The 21301-nt window shown below is 45.8% G+C and overlaps 1 protein-coding gene across 2 annotated transcripts in view; it reads left to right on the top strand.

Moving 5' to 3' along the window:
- The window catches only part of rnf152 (ring finger protein 152), a 36817-nt gene extending 21120 nt beyond the window's left edge, over window positions 1-15697 (top strand). Inside the window, exons 2-3 of one of the 2 annotated variants that reach the window (XM_035142914.2) lie at window positions 1213-1314; window positions 10827-15697. In XM_035142914.2, the coding sequence (XP_034998805.1) occupies window positions 11011-11649 (639 nt within the window). In that variant the 5' untranslated portion in view covers window positions 1213-1314; window positions 10827-11010 and the 3' untranslated portion in view covers window positions 11650-15697. Of the gene's footprint in view, window positions 1-1212; window positions 1315-2656; window positions 2806-10826 lie in introns of those variants that run through there. The other variant, XM_035142918.2, reaches the window with a different exon arrangement.
- Window positions 15698-21301: the final 5604 nt, after the last annotated feature.

Here is a 21301-nt window from a genome sequence, read left to right as displayed (position 1 = left end):
AGTGTGCGGTCCGTCCTGATGGATTTGTCAGGACGACCTGACCCGTGACTCGGGAGCTACATGCCAATCAGGGTATCGACCCGTTGGTGTTTTCACCGGCCGGAGGTGTCGGCTCTGACATCAGTCAGGGTGAAATATTCCTCTCCTTGGCCGAGTGTCAGATGTGTCCTCAGCCTCGGTGCCGTCTGAGAGTGATGAGAGGGAGAGAGGAGGAGGAGGAGGAGGAGGAGGAGGACGAGGAGGAGGAAAAGCCGATGGACGGCATCACGGCTGTTTCTCAAACTCAGAGGTGTAGTAGCAGGTGGGCCGGCAGCTGGAAACCTCACCTCCTCGTCTCCGCAGGTTAAAGCAAACACAGAACTTAATGCTCCGTGGTTCACAGCCTTTTGTATCACGGAGTCCTTCAGGAAAATTGCCCTTAATTGTGTCTTCATAATGTGTATTTCAGGTCCCTTTAGTGTCTTTTACTGCACAGCATCCATCGCGTCCTCCTTCCAGGGACGCTGCAGCTGTTGCTGAATGATTTCTGCCGACTTCCTCTGCTGTTTGCTCGCTTCTCTTTGTTGTCCAGATTTCAATTTGTACTTTAAATAGAGGGATTAAAAATAAACTCCTAATTGGTTTATACTCAGAGGACGCAGGATTAGGATGGAGACGAATCTCTTGCTTGAAAGTTGGAATTATTAGAAAAAAGTAAAAAGGGAAACTGGGAGTTTGTGTAATCCCCGAAATGTCGCTTGTGCTGTCGTTCGTAGCTAAAAGCCCCGATTGATTCCTCATTGATATTTAAGGGTAAGAAAAATCAATGATGATGGATTGTGACTTTGCAATTCACAATCAATACACAGATGGAGTCCATCAATGTTTCCTGGTTATTTGCTGATCAATACTTGACCGCGTGTTGTTTTATCTTGTTTATTCTAACCAGGTTAATCAATCCATCAGAATTTAAAGCACGTCGTCCTCCTGCTGCTGCTAAAATCTTTGTTCTGACACATTTTGTATTTCGGTCACTTGGGGAAACACATCATCCCATTTTAAGTGGTTTTGATGCATTTGTTCGCAGACAGCTGCTGATTTACACGTCACAACATTAACATTCATGTGTTGTGTTTGTTTTATTTATAACACAGAGTCAAAGCCTTTCACAGAGGCAATTCAAGTTGATTGAATGTAGAAGACATGACACTAATGGATGTTCCTCTTCTTTAGGGAACAGACGAGCAGCTTCTCCTCACCCGCTGCGACAAGCAACCGCATCCCGGACCCGTCTATCACCTGGTCGCACGGAGAGAAGACCTCCATCACACTGTGGTAAGAGAAGAAGAAGAACGCCGCTGAAAGTCGCTGTGCCGTCAAAACACCCATAAAGTTTTTACTGTCCTCCCCGGCAGCCAGATCTCGTCATAGCTTCGTCTGTAGGTAATTCAAATGGACTTCGCTGGTTTAATTTCTCCGGAGGTCCAAGCCAAACGAGGCAGGTGTGAAAGCGTCCTGACACACTTCAAAGATGTGGGATTGGGTCGGGCTCACAGATTTGCGCAGTTGCCGATGCCCGACCCGATATTTTCTGCAGGTAAACCTCTCTGACAAAATTCTGAAAGTCAAAAAGTGGAGCAACATCTAATCCAATTATTAAACTCTGAAGAAATCCCCGGGCTGAGATCGAGCTGGCGCTGCAGACAGTGGCCACATGAATCATCTTTGTGTTGGTGATAAAGACGCTGGCGGATCTCAGATGGAAAACTAAGCAGGGTAATTATTTGCTCTGTGCTGATTCCTGTGTCCCCTTCGCCGTCTGTTTGCACAGCGTGGATTACGGAGCACCCAGGACTCTGCAGGTTGCCGTGGCTGCTTCACTACATTCTCAAGGACCTTGTTTGAAATGTGATTATTGTCTGGTTGTGAAACCGATCTTTTTGTTCTCCATCCTCCCATCGCCTGGCAACAGCACACATCAGCCCGCCGCCTCGTCACGGTGCTGGAGCTTCCTCCTCCACGTTAGTCAGAATTACATTTCCCCCTCGTTTAATTGGCATTTGAAGTCTTGATTGCATTAAGTGGGAAGTCGCTGTTATGGATTAGGTTTCAACACGATCGGAGCTAATGGGCAGAGCGTCGGTGCTGAAGGGAAATAATCCAGCGTTTAATACAGCAGGGAAAGTTAATGTATGAAGGTTAAACTTTATTTAATAATATTGAAGCTGTCGTGAGCCTCTTATTAAAGGGTCAGGGATATTCTACAGTGTGTAATGTCACATTCGAGAGAGTAGCGATGTGTTTTTATTAATATAAAGACGAGTTTTAAAGAAAAGTGGCCATAGCAAAAAATGCATGTTGGGATACCAGGATTAATGAACTCAGAAATGCTGATTATTCTTAAATATTCTTTTGACTTAGTTTAAAGTCTTTACTCTTCAGGTTTGGTCTTGTTCATGAGGTCGGAGCAGGATCTTCTCGGCTGTGATTTCCTGGCGTCACGGCGTCTTCTCTCAGGTGAAGCTGCCGTTGAACGGTGGCGTGCGTTTACCGCGGCGTGACCCGCCCACAGCAGCGACTCGCTCTGTAACCCGCAGCAGGAAAACAAACAAACTGTGGGTGTGTCCCGGGACGCTTCAGTAAAAACACACATGACCAAACAGCTGCTCCAGAAAAACAGGTTTAAAGACTCATTTACTGCCTCAGGCCTCGGGAGGACGAGTCTGAGTGGAGCGGCTGGACTTTGACATGTTGTCTCATGTTTTGCACATTTTTGTGTTTATTATTTTTTATGATTCAGGCGTCGGATTCTCTCTCTTCTTCTGGGTGAGTTTGTGGCGTCTGCTTGTTGTCTCCTGACGTTTATTTAACATATTTTGAACATGTAGTTTTTCTGCAGTAATTGCAGGTAAACTGTTTGTTCAGTAGCTTCCTTCAAATCCCACATTGACATGTATATAATTAGTACGTTATTAAACTGCTTGTTAGTTCAAATGGACGAGAAATAATGTGGAAAAGAAGATTTAGTTTCCAGAGGACAGATGTTTACCTCAAAGTTTTGTGGTTGAACACGTGTGTGGATGTGAATAGTTGCTCCAGAATTTAAAGTTGAAGTGAAAATAAGTTGACATAGGATGTTTAAAGACACTAAAGTCGACAGTACATCAGAGAGACATTCCCCCAGGGAGGCTTATCCGTGGTTTCCTCAGGCTCGCTGCCGATTCTCTCCGCCTGACAACTTAGTTTTCCTCCTGAAACACAGATCTGAGCGTCAGTGTGTGTGTGTGTGTGTGTCTGTGTGTATGTGTGTGTCTGCCTCGTCGTTTGGGTTCGCCCCGTGATTAACGTGTCACAGCACCGGGGACGTTGAGGGGTCGGCGGTGACAAGGTGACACGAAGCAGTTTGAGGGCGAGCCTGAAAACGTGCGGCGCCGTCACCTCGTCACTTCTCCGCCACCTGTGGTCCAAGAGCCTCAGAGCGAGGTTCTGACAGAGCAGCAGCGATTTGACGACTTGCGTCTCCTAGCAACATGCTCCGTCCCCCCGGCTGTGCTTCCGACTGACTGACAGACCTTTGAAAGCGTTAGCTCACAGCGTCGCCCAAAGTCCGAGCGCCGTGCGAGCGGAGGTGCAGGTTGAACAGCAGACGCTGCGTGCCATGAATGTGTAATCGTGCAGTTTGAAGTTTTTTATTTTTATTTCCTTTTCCCTGAATGTTGAACCTGCTGAGCTTCTCAGAAACTCAAGCTGGGTCTTTTTAAAGGCTGTGCAATGGAAATGCTAACAGACAACATGCATGCACGCCCACACACACACACAGACACACACACACTCCTGCTGTGCTGCTTGCTGATGTGTGAATGATCAGGAGCAGGGGTTGAGGTGCGTTCGCCGCCCGCTGCGTGTTCTCCTGCTGGATAGACGCACAATGTTCAACTTCTGCAGGAACGAGTCTTATTTACCACACAAAGCAAGAAGCAGACGAACAGGTAGATTCTGCAGATCACACAAACGCTGCTCTTCTTTTTTCTGGAGCCGTCTCCTCTGGAGGAACGACGCCCCGAGGCCCGTCCTTAGCAGCTTAATTCATCACCCTCTCTGTGGTGAGCTGTTATTTAATAAGTGAATCAAAGGGTTTCATTCCACAGAGAGATATACTCCATTTGAAGGAATGAGACCTGCTCCTACAAAATGATTTCTGGCACGAAATCGAAAAAGCACATTACGTCCCACACTCTGAAGACCCCTCGCTCAGGAAGGGCTTTTTTTAAAAAGGAGCCATCTTTGTTCCTGACAACCTGAATGAAGTCATTTCCACAAACAGTGACAGCATCATTGTTCCAAGGTTAACAGTTGTTAAATAATCCTCATTTGCAATCGTATCCTGGAGCAGCGTCGTCTCAGATTAGCCTAATTAAAAGTGTCAGTGCTGTTTGAAGTCCGGGCGGAGCTGCCGTGCTCCTTTATCTCAGACCTCCTGGATCTGTATTCAAATCTGCAGATGGAGATCAGGCCTCCGGCTGCTGAAATCACAGCATCCACCTCTTTCATCTGCTTTGAAAATTGCAGTTTCTCGGCGCACGGTTGCCTTTCATCAGCGAGCGGAGCGGGGCCCGTGATTTGTTTCGCCGGGGAGAGTTTTTTGGACTCTGCGTGACCTCGCTGAGGACTGATGGGAGCAGTGCAGGAGCGTCGGCCTGTCACTCACTCACTCACACAGATGTCAGCTGAGAAAATAAATAAATACACAGTCCGACTGAGCTTTATACACAAACTGGAGTAGTTATGTTGAGTGTGTTTCTGCCTCAGAGGTGGAAACACACCGGAGCGGTTTGAATCCACTTCCCCACAGAAATTAAAACAATCACAGCGAGTCCTGTTTCGCTCAAAACCCTTTTTCATTCTGTTGAAAACGGAGAAACTGCCTCCTGGTGTATGTCTGATGGATTTCTTGTTTTATGTGGGTTGAGTCTCAGCAGAGAGAGACCCCCCCCCCCCCCCGCTGTCTGAGAGACTCACTGCTGATGTTTTAGATCGATGGATCATTTTCTGCTGTGAGACTCCATCATCGCTGCGAAAGCATCACCTCAACACGACTCTGCTGACGTCTGAGCAGTTAAAACTAGAAACTTGACTCAACGTCAGCTTGAAACTCGGTTTTATACATTTTGTTTCTTCAGTTTAAGGATGTTAGACGTTTCAATGACATTTGTCTTTTCCCGATTCCGATACCAGTGGATTTAAAAGCTCTACACGTCATTTTACCTGTTGGACTAACAGACTGGAAATCACTCGGCCGCTGTTTAAGAGTAGCGAAAAAAACGTGATTTCTGGGAATACAAAATTTCAGCTAATATATATTATAATTGGATCATATCTGAGGCATTTGTGGTATCAGTATCAGATTCAGCATCTGTTCCCCTGGGAATAGGCATGGGGGGGGTCTGTCACAATAATGAGAAACATTGTAAAAAGACATTCTGACTGTCAGAGGTATTTCAACCAGTGCTGCTTCTCTTATCTTTTTTTTTTACTTGTTGCATTTTTGTAAAACTTGTCTGCATCTCAAATATTTGCTCCAGAGAATGAAGCCAAATATCTGCAGAGAGGCGCTGGATGCACGCTGTCGCACGCTGTCGCACGCGGTCGCTCGCGGTCGCACTCTGCCAGTCGTCTCTGGTCGGGCGGCGTCCCAGCGCTGCAGGAGTCAGTGTGGCGCTGCGTCTCGCTCGGGCACATCTGTGGGGGCCAGGCCCGTCCAGCCGGCTCTGCCAGCTCTGACGCTCGCTGGCTCCTCAAGCTGGAAATTGCCATAATGTGTCCTGCAGTGGTCGACTGCACAGGTTTCTATCAGGGGCTCCGTCTGCAGGCGCGCACAGACACACACACAGACACACACAATGACAATATGCTCCACATTTGGTGGAGAGAAAAAGCCCAAACGCACTATAACAAAAAGCAGTTTCATTAGGCATCACTGAACAAAGGTACTCATGTGTTAGTCCCAGACTCGTCTGGTTTCTGTCTGATGTTGCAGCTGCAGAGATTCACCTCTATCGGCCACAGGAGCATCAAACATGAGCGACTCTGATGTTGGACGAGGAGGTTCGGTTCGTTTTAGTTCATTTTAAAAGGTGTTGGATGAGGTCACAGCTCGATAAACCATGTCTGAAAGGAACCAGGCTTTAAACACATGTAGGAGTAGAGCATCCTCTTACCGGCTGTGTGTCACAGGCTGAAGCCAAAGCACAAGACGAATACATGCACCAGTATCCAGGTTGAATCACAACTAGACAAAGACACACAGACACACACACACACAGACACAGACACACACACACACACACACACACACACAGTAGACCTGCACTGTAAACCCTGTACCCTTCCTTTAAGGACAGACTGTTCGTCCTTCTCGCCTGAGCAGTTAACATTAAACGTATATGAAAAATGGGCTGCAGTTTAATTTAATTGATGACTTCTAGATTAACACACACACACACACACACACACACACACACACACACACACAGTGAAGCATAAAGCTGCTGTTACCCTTTAGCTCCTGCAGCTCCTGCGTGAACTTGCTGTTCTGGAGACGTGTTGACTTCCATCCAAAGTTTTGATGAGTGGGCGATGAAATCGACTCTGCAGCTTCGAGCGAGTCGCGGCTCAGGCGCCATGACAACACATTTAATTTGGCGTGCGTTTATACATGTTGCTGCAAAAGTCCCATGTTTGAGATTAATCGTCCACATCGGCTCTTACCCGCTGAAAAGACGGATTAAATCTATTTCATATTTCAGCTCATGAAACCAACACATGTGATCACGGCTCAGTGCGTTTATCTGTCGTTAGAATGAGTGTGTGTGTGTGTGTGTGTGTGTGTGTGTGTGTGTGTGTGTGTGTGTGTGTGTGTGTGTGTGTGTGTGAATATATGATGAAGGTTGAAGAGAAGATGATGTAATGCAAAAGATTTTAAATTCTGAAATCCTTCCAATACAGAAATAAAAATCCAGGCCCAGTTGGACGTTAATAGAACCGAGATGATGCTGTTTATTTATCATCATGACCTTAAAAACATATTTTACATTACAAGGAATCTTATTTTCACTTCATAAACAGATTAATCACACTGTACAACATCATCTTCATCATCATCTTCATCGTCTCGGGGACATTTCACCGGTTCAACTCCGGATTCATCCCAGATCCCTGTGTGTGTGTGTGTGTGTGTGTGTGTGTGTGTGTGTGTGTGTGTGTGTGTGTGTGTGTGTGTGTGTGTGTGTGTGTGTGTATACACTCCTGTGGCGGATATTTTTAACTTCTGTCTGCGAGGACGACAGCACTTTCTCCTCGGCTGATTGTGTGTGGAGGCCCTGAGGGAAAATGTGTGTGTGTATAGAAGTGTGTGTTTTTACTCAGTCACTCACTGTGTGTGTGTCTGTGTGTCTGTGTGTGTGTGTTTTCTGTTGGCTCCTCCCACTGGAGGGGGGGTGCTGGAGGCCGCTGCCTGGTCACTCTGCATCATCACCAGATCATGCGTCCTTCCCTGCTCTGCTGGTGACGCCACTTCACAGTCTGGTGGAATTATTAAGAAACTTCTACATTTATAAATAAACCTTTTATGGCTTATTTGTGTATTAATGCATTTTTTTAAATCCTAAAACTTTGCAGGAATGTTTCTTCTGATTTGTGTATCTCCTCGAACCGGACTCTTATTCTCACCAGCGTCCTTCCTCTGATGTTTCTATGTCGGTGTGAGAGAAAATGGGTCAAACTGAGCTTTCGCCGGTAAACCAGGTTGCCCTGGTTACAGCTGAGTTGAACCGATAAATCATATTGTTTAGTTTCGAGCCGTAGTTGCTTCTCGCTGTTGTTTCCGTGACCTCGGAGCCCACCCCCGAGAGCACGCGTGTTATTTTCTGTAGTGAATTGGGAGAAGAGACAGAAACAAACATCCAGTGTCATCGTTTCTGCCGTCGTGTGAGTCACCGCTGCCGTCGTGCAGAGACGCTGACGGACGTCGTACGAAAGCTGAGAAATAAAACAGAGGAGAGAAAGATACGTTTTGAAATTTGGCTCAAATGTTCACGGACTAACTGATGAGATGTGGTGGGTAGAAGTTCAAAGGTCAAGGTTACGGTCTTCACGTGTTCTCGACCTTTTGAATCGGATATATCTCAACTCTGCCTTTAGGGAATTTACTAAAACTTTGCCGTTGTCTCTTGGACTCAAAGATGCACTGATTAGCTTCCAGTGATTAAAGGATCCTTTGATTCTAAAGAGTAAAACATGAAGTTGTTTAAAAAACGTCAGAAATCCCTTTGCATGCACAGGAAACAGCTGCCGAACAACAATATCACCAACTGCAATCATCAAACCTCGTTACTTTCATTGTCGCCTGCATGTTCGTCCTTGACAAGAGTGGAAAGGAAGCTGAGGAAACGGCCGAGGGGTGAGAAGGGACGAGAAGTTACCTGGAGGAAAGTGTGAAGAATTGGTGTGAAGTGGAGGAGGAAAAGCTTTTCATTCAGAGGGGAAGAGGGGAAGAGGAGGGAGCGACTGGGTTTATGGGAATATTGAGCCACAAAGCGTTTATGTCAGATCAAAGCTAATCCTTATCTTTGGGAAAAGGATTCAGTAAAACCCACGGCTGCCTCGCCCCCTCAAGGGCAGGTCTCTTCCTCTGCCTCCCTCTGCTCGTCTTCCTCACTCCTTCTGCTAAAACTCCAGGATTTTTTTTACGCACTTTCCCTCGACTTTGTCTCGGATCGGGGGGGAGAATGGAGACGTTCATGAGGCTGAGTGATGAAGTGGATGATGCAGATTAACGAGGATTCACTGATGTTCTAATTCTGCTCAAGCATTTTAACTGCATCGTGATTCTTATGCAGTCAAACATCGGCCCCTGTAGCTCGGGCCCCGGTTTTCTGTCCTGACCCAACGGACCCCCGAGATCTGTCGGTTGTATCGGTGCCTCTCTGAAAGTAAACACAGTCAGGAATGGATTTTGAACGAGTTTGGAGCTGAAGTTCTGCTTCTTCACTCTGAAAGAGGTGTTTTCAGGAGATGTTATATTCAGGGGAACCTGGAGGAGACCTCGTAGGAGCTGGCAGGGATTATACTTCATGTATCCCATCTGGTCTGGGATCGACCTCGGGACCCCCCAGAACAAGCTGAAGGACACAGCGAAGGTCGTGTAGACCACCTTGTATTTGCTGCAAAGCTTTACGGAGATAAAATACCTAATCCTGCACCTTGCCTCTGTGCAGTTATTCACCTCCCAGGGTCACATGTGATCGTCCTCTCGTGAAATCCACATGAACCAAAAGAATTCCAGACGGAATCAACTGCTCCAAGCTTGGTGTGAACACGCCCTAATCTGTCATTGCCAAATCGGTTTCCCCAGGGGGCGCCGCGAGCGGTTTAATTGCCTGCGATCTTGTTTTTGATTAGAGACCGAGATGTACGAAGCTGCAGGGAAATCAGTGGTCACCTTTTTTTCCATTCCCATCACCGCCTCCATCTGTCTCACCTCTCACTCGAGCTGTCTGCCCACAGTCGGGCCCGGAGGGAGAGCGGCTCCGTCGAGACGGCGGCCGAGGGAACTGAAAAATCGAGTCGTCTTCCGTCCTCAGCAGTTTTCACACTTGACAATTTGGGCAAAAAAATCAAATACAAAGTCGGCAGGGCCCCTGTTTGGTATTCATTGTTTCCTCGGTGCTATTTTGACAGGGTTTAATCATCTGTAAAGGCAAACTATCACAGCTTCCGCATGGATTAACACGGTAGACGTGATTATGCAAGAAGAGGAGGAGGAATAATTTGTGTATGGAGTCTGTGGCCTGAAGGAGACGGTTTAAAGAATTATCCATACTTAACAGATACTGAGGCGCAGGGTCCCGTGACCTCGCCCCCTGCTGCAGCGAGCTGCCGGCTGATGTGCACGATGTGTGCCGTGCATGTTAATGACTCCACATCGTCCATGATGCATTGTGGTAGTTTGACCTCTGTCTCATTCGGGACTGGAAGTGAGATCGATCGTCTGTGAAGTTCCACTTGTTCCTCTTCCTGAAAGCAAAGGGCCGTTACAACTAGATTCATCTCTTTAAACACGGGTGCAAAGTAACGAAGTGCATTTACTCAACTTCCGCACAATTGTAAGGTTTTTCCATTTCCTGCTACTTTATAATCCTACTTCTGAAATTTCGGAGGGCTGGAAGAATATTCCAGTTTCAAATATATTCTAAAACAGTTTCAGTTTTTCATAATACTTAAGTACATACGATAATAGTACAGCACCTTTCCATATTCCGTCTCATTTTGAGCTTCACTCTGCTCATTAAGGCTTTTTTAAATACATTGAATACATCAGAATAATGAAATTATACCTTTATTCTCATAATAATGACTTTTCTCTTGAACATGGTTCGTAATACTTCATACAACTACCAGCAAAGGAAGCTTATTTCTTCCAAATGACTTGTTTGACTTTTTATGACTAAAACTGAACGTCTGTCAAACAGCAGAATTACGTCTGTCACAGACGAGGAGCTCGAAAAGACTCAAATCTGAAAAACGCTGTCGGAGAAAATGATTCAGTGGTGAAGACTCTTCTTCTGGGATTAATGGTATTTAACGGAGACTGTTCCAGGAGGATTAGTGTGAAACTCTCACAGATTAATTTTGGGACTTCATCTCAAGCCAGCACATAAACTTCCTGTCAAACATGGAAATAGAAATAAAATAAAACAATATACAGTTAATGTAACAAATGAAATGTCGTTGCCTTTTCTTTCATACCTCCTCAGATTGTCTCATCAGTGTCCTCTCCTCTGTTGCAGATGGACGACCCCGCTGACGCCACAGGGCTGTGAACTCGTCGACGCTGGAGTCAAACCTCAGCTGTTCTTTCCTCACTTCACGTGGAGCCGTGGGACGTTTCTACTAGATCTGTTTGTCTGTGACTCAACGTTCACTTCAATTATCTGCTGGTGAAGATCACAAGGGACCAACGTTTTCCTGAAAATGGAGACACTTTCCCAGGATTCCATTCTGGAGTGCCAGATCTGCTTCAACTACTACAGCCCCCGGCGGCGGCCCAAGCTCCTGGATTGCCGACACACGTGCTGCTCGGTGTGTCTGACCCAGATGCGCAGCACCCAGAAGGAGATTCGCTGTCCTTGGTGTCGCGGCGTCACCAAGCTGCCGCCGGGGCTGTCCGTCTCCCAGCTCCCAGACGACCCGGACATCATCACGGTCATCGCCATCCCTCACGCCTCGGAGCACACGCCCGTCTTCATCCGCCTGCCCAGCAACGGCTGCTACATGCTGCCCCTGCCCCTCGCCAAGGAGCGGGGGCTCGGCCTGCCGGGGGAGCTGGGCTGTCGCTTCCTGCCCGGCGGCCACCAGAAGGGGGTCACGGTGGTGACCATGCCCGAGCAGCAGCCTCTGGGCCTGGCTATGGGTCTCGAGGCCGTGGGGCTGGACGGCGGCGACATGGAGAGGAGAGTCACCGGCCCGGTGGGAGGAGCCGGGAAGGGCTCCACGTGGTCCGGCGTGTGCACGGTAATCCTGGTGGCCTGCGTGCTGCTCTTCCTCCTGGGCATCGTGCTGCACAACATGTCCTGCATCTCCAAACGCTTCACGGTCATCTCCTGCGGCTGAGGGCGGGGGGGGGAGGCTGCTCGGACTGACGCAGGACCCCCAAAACCCCCCCCCACCCACCCACCCACCCTGGATTCCCCCACCGGCCGTGTGCGTCTCCTCGAGGCTGGAGACCGGAATGAACTCACATCCCGGGCGTCCGAGGAAACTACAGAGCGAAGCAGAGGGATTCAGGAGAAGAGGAGAATCTCAACGGTCCTTGTTTCTCGAGACTAAATGGAAATATACATTGGAAACATTTTTGAAAGAACGCTTGAGGAAGTACTTCGAACCTGGTTCTGGTCAGCTGATTGGTTTCCCTCCCGGCTGATTGGTTGTGTCTGAGCCAGTTGGATTGCCTGTTTAGTCTGTGGTCTGTAGAAGTCCATCAGTTGTCGTCGTGTTGTGTAGATGAGTGTAGGTTCTGAGCTGGAGCTGCAGACCAGAGAGTCCGGACCTGGCCGCTCTCTGGTCTCCGCTGCTGCAGGAACGAACCCGGCAGGATCCACATTCGGCCCCAACTGAAAACTGTGAATCCCTGAAAAGAAAGAAAAAACAAATCGACACAGCTTTTTACTTTATCTCTGTTTGTTTCGTACAGAATCTGTTTCTTACTCAGAACGATTCCACGGAGTCAGAAACAGGTTCGTCAAAAAGTACAGTGGATTGTGGATTGTAATGTTGGCACGTGCCCGAGTATCATAAAGACACAGGGTTTGGGTTTGAGATATATGAATCAGATCAAGTGTGTGTTGGTAAATGATTGATAAAAGGAAAAACTGGCAATTCCAGCGGCGCAGTTAAATTAATATATTTGTCTGCTTGAAAAAAACTTCAAAAATGATGATGAACAGACGTGCAGGATGCTAACCGCCAAAAATCCACAGGCTGTCGAACAAAGAAATGTCTCAAAATACTTACAATTGGTGAACTTGCAACAATTTAAAAAAGAAACGTTCGACACAAACCACAACTTTACAATTTTACATTTTTAAAATAGTTCCGAAATGAAATGCGTGCACATTTTAGCACATTTGATATTTAATCCGTTTCCCCTTGCTTTCTGTCTTAAAGCTAAGCTAAGCTAATAGCTCAGAATTGAATGCACATGTGCTGCTGTTTTTCTTATTTGAACTTGTTGCGAGAAAAGCCAATAAACCAAAATGTCAAGAATATTCCTTAAAGGTTCAGTGTGTCAGTGTCACCACTAGATGTCACTACATTCTACACACTGAACCTTTCAAAGTAAAACGAAGCTAAATTTGACACAGACAAATTTGCTTTCACATTTGTCGTACTTTTCGTCCGTTTTTGTGATTTCCCACGATTTCGTATTTGACCTCTTTCGCACCGGTCGTCCTCTGAAGCCTCCGTCAGCCGCCCGCACACCTTCGACTCCTCATCTCAACACCCCCCTTCGTTTAGGAAACTGCAGGATACATGGGCTCAGCAGTGCGGTGGTTTGTGTCGGTGTGTGCGAGCAGCGGGTCCGCGGCGGGTCGGGAGTGGGCGGGCGCTGCGGTTAACGACGGACATATTGATTGATCTGGTTTCGAACCTCTCGTGCACAGGGGTGGACGTGTGCGTTGTGTTTTCACTCTCACGTGTCGACCAACACTTTGTTTACAGCGTGGTTGTACAGCGTTAACAAACAGGGTGAACTCTTTTGTACAGCAGCCTCGTCGTGTACAGAACGATTGTAATTTTTCTCTGATGATTTTGTCTCTTCGTGGACGTGTGTCCTCCGATGGGAGACAAGTGAGCACACTTCAGGGCGCTCGGCGTCGCCGTGACGCCAGTGACACCACGCGAGGAAAGACGGTTTTAAAAAGTGTTTAAATAAACTGCACCAAAATGTTATAAATAACTACTGACACTTGTTCATTGAAAAATAACTTTTCTTCTCTTTTTGATATTGTTCTGCTCGTTTCTTTTCATGGACTTTGATTTTCCACATGAATTTCACCTTCTTAAAAAGTTTCTCCGCTCAAAAATATTAGTCCTCGATTTTGTTAAAGTTTGGTTTAATATGATTTGACTCGACATCCCGCGACATCTTTCAAAATAAAACTATCTGCCGCCAAAGCAGATTCTGACGTTGTCACACCGGAGAGTCTGAATCAAGCTTCATGTGTTTGTCCCATAGTTTCATTCTGATCAACCTCCTGTGTTTTCACTCTGCAAACCAACAGACCCACGGTTCAGTTGGATCCAGACCCGGATCTCTTCTGGTCTGAGGAACCTTTCACACCTGAGGTTCAGGGTCTGAAGCTCGGAACCAAACAAGGTGTGAACGAGTCCTGAGAAAATCCTCTTCACACACAGAAGAGTCTGGGATCTTATTAAATTAAGAATTTATATATTAATCCATTTTTGCAGCTGGAAGTTTCCCTGCACATGGATTTTGAAAAGGCGTTTGAGCCACGACTCTGCAGCTGCAGCCGGTGGAGTTCAGCTGCTGCTGTTGCTATGAGACTCCGTCGAGAGCCCGTTTGAAGTCGGGCGCTCCGCTGCCGAAAGTTGAAATATTTTTAGCTCCTGGCGCAGCGAGCTCGAAAAACATGATTTCTCAGCAATTGAGGTTGAAGTGTTTTTTTTTCTTCCGGCTCGGTTTCCACCCAATATAACTCGCAGATAAAGGAAAATTCTTTCAAAATAAAAGATTCATGAATATTCTTTTTGGATCTCTCGTGGTGTGACATGTCAGTTTTTAATAAAACATTCTTCGTCTTAAACGACGTCTTTATTAATGCTTTGATAATGTTTTATAGTTCTATAATAAGCCATTTAAGTGATTTTAGGTTCTCAGGTTGAGGAAGGTTTTACCTGGTGGTCATCATCCTCTATCATGTCAGTTCATAATAATGATTGCACTGCCTACCTGGCAACCCGACACATCATTAATGTGACATTATTGATCTGTAAAGTTTTAATTAATGTTCATTGATAAGCCGTTAATTACTACAAACCCCTTATGAGCAATACACACATTTAATCAATGCTTTACAACACGTCACTGTATTGTAATGTATTTATTAATGCTGAGTATTTGTGCAAAACTATAATAACAATCTGCCATCAAGACATTTTATTCTGTCATCCATTATTTAAACATCAGCCTCCACTTGGAAAACTGTTGTAACACATTTAAAAATGTGTTTTCATGGGATTCAACGACAGACGTTTAGAGACACCTGCCTGATGTTGGGATTCAATCTGTGATGCTCACAACCCTGAAATATATTAAAGAAGTTGATATTGATATTACAATTTGATATTGAAACTCAACGACCAGGACAAATAAAACCAGAACCGATAAATCCAACGCTGTACGAGAAAGTTCAGAAGCAGTGAAGATGTGAACACCTTTAAAGATCGGGTTGGTAATTTCTGAAAACACTTATTTGCTGAGATCCTCTTCACGTCTCAATAAATAAAGTCGTCTGAAATAATAAGCATTTAATTAAATGTGAGAAATTGGAGCAGAACTGGATCCAAACCCACCACAGCTATTTAAACCAGTCTCAGTGTTCAATAAACCAAATTTAAGTCGTTTACCTTCATGAATAAGACACGTTATATGATGCAATAGATTATGGGGCTAATATATGGGGCTATTATCTTATATTGTTTGTATTTGTGTGATTTTACCATTGAATGAAGGCAAAAGCTGTAAAATTCTGTTATGCACCAAAGGAATTAAGGGATAAAGTTGGATTTTTCTGTGCAACATCAAACACTTCAGAGATCAGCGAAGGTTAATGTTCGACATCCTCTTCATCCTCTGAGTCACAACATCTGTAAAACCTCTGTCCTCTGTCGTAGCTGTTTTATAAATTCAGAAAACTGTCCTGTTGGAAATTTTTTTTACGGAAACTTAACGATGACTAGAAGAAGAAGAAGAAGAAAAAGGAAAGAGGAGGTAGAGCGGAGGTTTGTCGTTTCTGTGCCTGTGTGTTCGTGAAGCTGTTCCAGTTCCTGTTGTAGTTCCCTGCTCACGTCGGCTCCGGCGACTCGAGCAGCAGCTGTTTTTGATGAACCATTAAAGCAAACTGCTCTGGATCTGAAACACCACGGCTCCGTCTTTGTTTTACATTTCACTTGTTTGTCATTGATGTTTTACACCTGGAACCAAAAATGAGCTTTTTGTGGAGAAACATTTTGACATTTCCTGCTCAAGATATAAACAAACCTCTTAAACGTTCCTGTTTTTAAAATAAATGAAGATTCTGTGGCTTCATTTGCTGAAGTCCCATATTTCACAGTCTTTGTTTCCTCTTTTCTCCTCAAGTATTTATGGATATAGTGTCAAGGAGGCAATTAACGCTCCGCAGGGACCGACTGCAGAAAAACACCTCGACTCCTCACAGCAGCAGCTAATGATGACCGCACTCGTCACCGGCCGCAACACAACCAGCTCTGCTCGCTCCTAATGATCACGTCTCTACTTTAATGATCGCACAACGCGTTCTGCAAGTGTACGAGTAAATAAAACCTTTATTATGATGAAAAGCTACAAGAAAGAGGGTGAAAAGCTGAAGGAGCAGGAACAGAGGAGGGAGCAGCAGGAAACACAACGGCACTCTGCGATTTGGATTGATCGATTCTTCTGTGACTGAGAACAGGGAGAATGTTTCCTGCACATTATCTGGACGGGCTGGATTTGTAATTATATATATTTAATTGTCGATGTTCTGTGAAACCAAAACCTGTTCTCCTGCAGAATGAATACGTGGCGTCCTGCCAGCGGCTCCATCCTTCACCTGGATGAGATCTGTTGGGTCAAAGGTCAGAAAAGCTGTTCTTGTTCACGGAGGAACACGACCACAGGGCGGTTATTCTAGCTTTTAATCATCTTCGTGTAAAACTCAAACACCTGGATGTTCACCTCCTCATTTGCATTCCTCTCTTCATCAGTAAAGTGTCGGGAACTGTTTCCTGGTATCACTGCGTTATGCCGCCGCGCTCGGGGACGTCTCGTGGATTCTCTGCATCAGCTCTGGAGACTTTCATCCGTTTCAGCCCGGGAGCAGAAGAGACTCTTTCCTCATGCTGAGAAAAAAAAAAAAATAAAGCAGAGAAAGTTATGGTTCCTATTTGTCGGAGGCAGTGTTGGGTGACAGTGTGCAACGGCGTGAATAAAAGCAATATCAATTTTTCAGAGAACAGTCCCAGAGTATGTTGGGAAACTGGAAATGCGACGGGATTAGAGGAAGGTCTGTTACCCAGCATGCACGGAGAAGGGCGAGGTTCAGGCAGACAGAGCCGCGCACTGTGAACACGTTTCTGACTTTCTGATACAAAGTGCAGAAAAGCCCAGGGAGAAACTGTCATTTCAGCTTTTAGGGAGACGGATCACAGGAAATTCTGAGCTGTGCTGTAAATGGGATGTTGCTCATGTGTGAAATACACAGTTCTGTGCACGTGCCGCCTCCGGCAACACGACGTCCTGAGCTCAGCGCCGAACTGAGACGCTCGTTTGAGACTCTGCTCCGTGTTGAAGTGACGGCAACGACTTATTCCTGCAGATGTTCACGCTGCCAGTCTGCTGAGGTGTTTATTTTATTATTATTATTTGAATCTGAGCCGTGGTGCACTGAAGACGTACATGAGACGTAGAGCTGAGAAGGTTTTCACGTCCAGAGCTGAGCGATAAAACGATAATCATCACAATGTCAAATTCATCGAAAGCAACACAACAAAAGTCCAGTATACGTCGATATATTGCGTATCATTGTCCTTATGATAAATTATAGATATCCACGTTTGTTAAATTGTCATTATTGGATGGAAACTTCCAGTTATTGACACTAATAACGTAACATTAGAGAACAACCCAGTTATTCTGGCTCTAAATGACGTCACCAGAACAAGATGGCACAGAACCAATTTCTGGGATACACACGTTTGTTCATCTTATTTCCACATTCATACATTTTCATTTATTTCTTCGATCTGGTTGATTACATTAGGTCCCTTCATGTCGAGCTCTCGCTCCCGCTGTCGCTCGGTTTGACCCCACGACGATCAGACAAATTGAAACGTGACGGCCTCAGAAAAAAACGACTCGCACTTAGCGGGAGAACTCAGCGAGCAGACGAGCGGCGGAATCAATTCTGTTACTCGTGATCATTCCTCCGGAGTGCAGGTGATGACAGGTTAATTAGTGTGTGTGTGTGTGTGTGTGTGTGTGTGTGTAACTGATGGCCGCCGGGTTTTTCAGCGTAGGAAAATACCTAATTTGCATTTTGACAGCGTCCGACACGCAGCAGAACAGAACCAATCAATCCACACTCGTGAAATTCGGGAGTTGATCCTTTTCTGGGGACCAGCGTCAGTTGATTGAGGTTTTTATGACATTTTTTTAAACCTTGTGCCTGAAAAAACAAATCACGATTAATAAACCCAGAAACTCACACTCAGAATTAAACCCTACTTTAAATAGGGTCTTTGAATTTGACGATTTATAAAAGGAGATGTTGATTTTAACTCCTGCCTGTAACAGTGTGAAATCACCGAAATAGATTCTGAATTGATTATTATTTATTCAAGTATTTATTCAAAAACTCACTTTCCACTGGCAAAGTGCACAACAGGACGAGTGGAGACGTGTCGTCCATCTTCATAATCACATTTAAGAAGAAATGAATCCTTAGAATAAAATGTGCTCCACAAAATAAATACATTTTACTGATTATAGAATTTGGGTTCATGTTAATATTTCAAGTCTAACATCATACAAATCAGTTTTAGGAAATAAAATTTTCTTCACACATCAGAAATGAGAGTTATCAGCATCTGAGCGTCTTTCAACTCAAAGGGAAACACGATCCTGTGTGAAGTGATGTTCACCACGTCTGAGCTTCTGTGTGTCTGAGATACAAACCAGAGTAAAAGTATAAACTTCTTCTCAGATCGTTTTCTTAAAACCTCAAAACCAGATTAATATTAAGTATTAATGATGTTTTTTTTCAATCACGTGGTAAAAAAAGGTTCAAAACACAAGAATCCTCTTCGCACCAGATCTGTGTTTGCACGAGCTGCTTGAAGTTAAAACATCCTGATATTTATCTGGGTCCGTTCGGCCTCCGGCTCAGGAAATGACGATCATCACTTCCCTGATTGTTAATTTCTCCGGCCGGCACGTCCACACCACGGACACACGCAGCCTGATTCCAGTCACGACACTCCTCGCTCTGACGCCGTGACCTTTGCCCCCCGAGCGGCCCGGAAAAACAGATCCTGAACCAGCTCTGACATCTGCTGTGAAGGACGAGTGCTGCTAACTGCACAAAGTTGGAGAGCTCACCCGGGGACGGTACAGGAAGAGGGACGGGCCTTTTAATTGAAATGAACACACCGGCTCCCGTGTGTTTGTCTCATCTTCCTCACAGAGGACGTCCCCCGAGGTAACGATGGGATACAAACAACAGATGCTACGGTTCATCAGCGGCGAGCACTTGGCTCCTCGTGCTTTTCTTTGAACTGGAGTATTGTTCTCTTCAAGTGCCGCTTCCTTCCTCCTCGAGCTGCAGGAACCTGAAGTGCCCCCCCCCCCTCGCTCCTGGAAACCCGCCTCTGACGTTGACAATACCCTGATTCCCTCGTTGACACTCGCTGCATTTTACCTCCCGGATTGACTCGCCAGGCTCCGACTTAATTACCGATTTAACAGACACGTTTTTTTGGTTTTCCTCACTCGTCTGTCTCTCCGTGCTCGTCAGTGTCTCCTCATCTTGGAGGAGGTGGTGTCAGGGATCGCAGGGAATCCTGCCAAGAGAATTAAGAGTCGGCAGAGAGCGTAGCCTGTTGAAGCCTCTTTACTGGGAGTGGTGGAGGTGAAATGATCAGTGAAGCTTTTCCTCTGTCTTCTTACGTAACTTTTAACATCCTCGTTTAAGTTGTTTTCTGCTCAGAAGTGAAGTTGTGCAGAAAATCATTTGACGATGATTTTAATGATGCACTTTGTTCAACAAGATCAACAAGTTGCTATAAACATTTGAAAATGATTTGTCCAAAGTAGAAATCTAGCAACATGAATCTTTAAAGCATGTATTTATATAATGTTTACCGAGTAACAGCGCCCTCTGCTGCCGCACGTGGTAATTATCTCTGTTGCGCTCCGTGTCCGAGCGACGACGAGGTTTTCATGTAGAGAAAAAACAAACTGGAAAACACTGGATATTACCCATGATCCTCTGCTTCCTGAACCAGAAGAGCTGCAGCTGTAGAAAAATCCACAGAACTCTGTGTAGAATTATTCATGTTTTAACAGTTTCCTGCTGAATATTGGAGATAAACTGGGGTTTTTAATAACTTCTAAGTCTTTTTAACTGATCTGCAGTTCAGCTTGGGGCTGATTACATATTCACACCACTCAACCATCAGGTGCTAATTTCGCTCCAGATAAAAAGGAACCAATCAAACGTTTTCCACCTTCACCTCCTCTGACTCTCCCTGATTTCAGCTGCCGAGGCTCAGTTGTTTAAACCTTTACTTCCTCCCGACTCTTGTCTCCTCCTCACTCCATGAAATCTCAGGTGACCTCCGCTGACACCAGATCTCCGCCAGCGGTTCACTCCACTGAAAATGGCTCTTTTCCCACACTGCACCTGTAATTACTCAAATCCCTGCTCCTCCGTCCTGAACGACCCTCAGACGCTTCCCTCTCTTCCCCCCCGACGTCCTGCTGGGCGTCAAATATCAGACATTTTCTCCTCCAGCTCGAATTGATCATCTGTTCACAAGGAGACACAAGCTGGATAATATCCGTCCTGACACCTGCTGCTTCTTTTCCAGGTGCAATGTCAAATTTCTTCTTCTCTCCCAGATTCTTCAAACTCGTTGAAGACGATATTGATCGTCAGGTGACAGGAGAGCGATTAAGTGAAGTTTTCTAGCAGCAGAACTCTTCATCCTCAATGAGATTGTTTCTTGATTAGATTTGTGGCAGGTTATTTGCGGTCGGTGGTGACAGGGCTGTGTGAACCAGGATCGACCTTGTGGTGCATGTGGAAGGAATACATGAATCAATGTGTTTTTACCTCAGTAAAGTGGAATCTGGATTTAGTTTGCACACAAACGGTTAAAGCCGCCTCGCGTGTTGTGATATTTATTTACTGAAATGAATTCCGGTGCCGTAGCAAAGCGCTCGCTCTCCGTTTCCGACACGTTTGCCGTTCGCCGACGCTTTTCCTCGTCTGTCCCATCGGCGCTTCAATTTATTTACTCACTTATTGATTCAGATACTTCCCAGCGATGCATGGCCCTGTGCAAATGATTGGCCCGCACGCTGGAGTATTGACTGGAGAAACCTTTTATTGTGCCATCATCACGCAGGCCTGCGAGCAGCTTTCTGCAAGCGGTGCATTTTTTAAGCTCACAATCATAAAAGGCAGACAAGAAAAATGATGCACACACAAACACAAGCAACCACCTGCATCCCTCCACACACACACACACACACACACACGCACACACACACACACACTCACACACTCACACACACACACACACGCTTTCTTTCATTCCCAGTTGAAATGAACCGTGCTCTGAGGCTCGCTCAGCGTGAGGCCGCCTGCTTTTCTCCACAGCCCCGCTCCGGCTCGTCTAATCTATCAGTTGTGGAGAAAGCGCCAGGGCAGCCATTTTCACTAACCCCCCACAGTCAAAG

The sequence above is a fragment of the Hippoglossus stenolepis genome, chromosome 19, assembly GCF_022539355.2.
Source record: "Hippoglossus stenolepis isolate QCI-W04-F060 chromosome 19, HSTE1.2, whole genome shotgun sequence".
NCBI classification, from domain to species: domain Eukaryota; kingdom Metazoa; phylum Chordata; class Actinopteri; order Pleuronectiformes; family Pleuronectidae; genus Hippoglossus; species Hippoglossus stenolepis.
The sequence above is the reverse complement of the archived record's forward strand: the minus strand, read 5'-3'. Positions and strand labels throughout refer to the sequence as shown.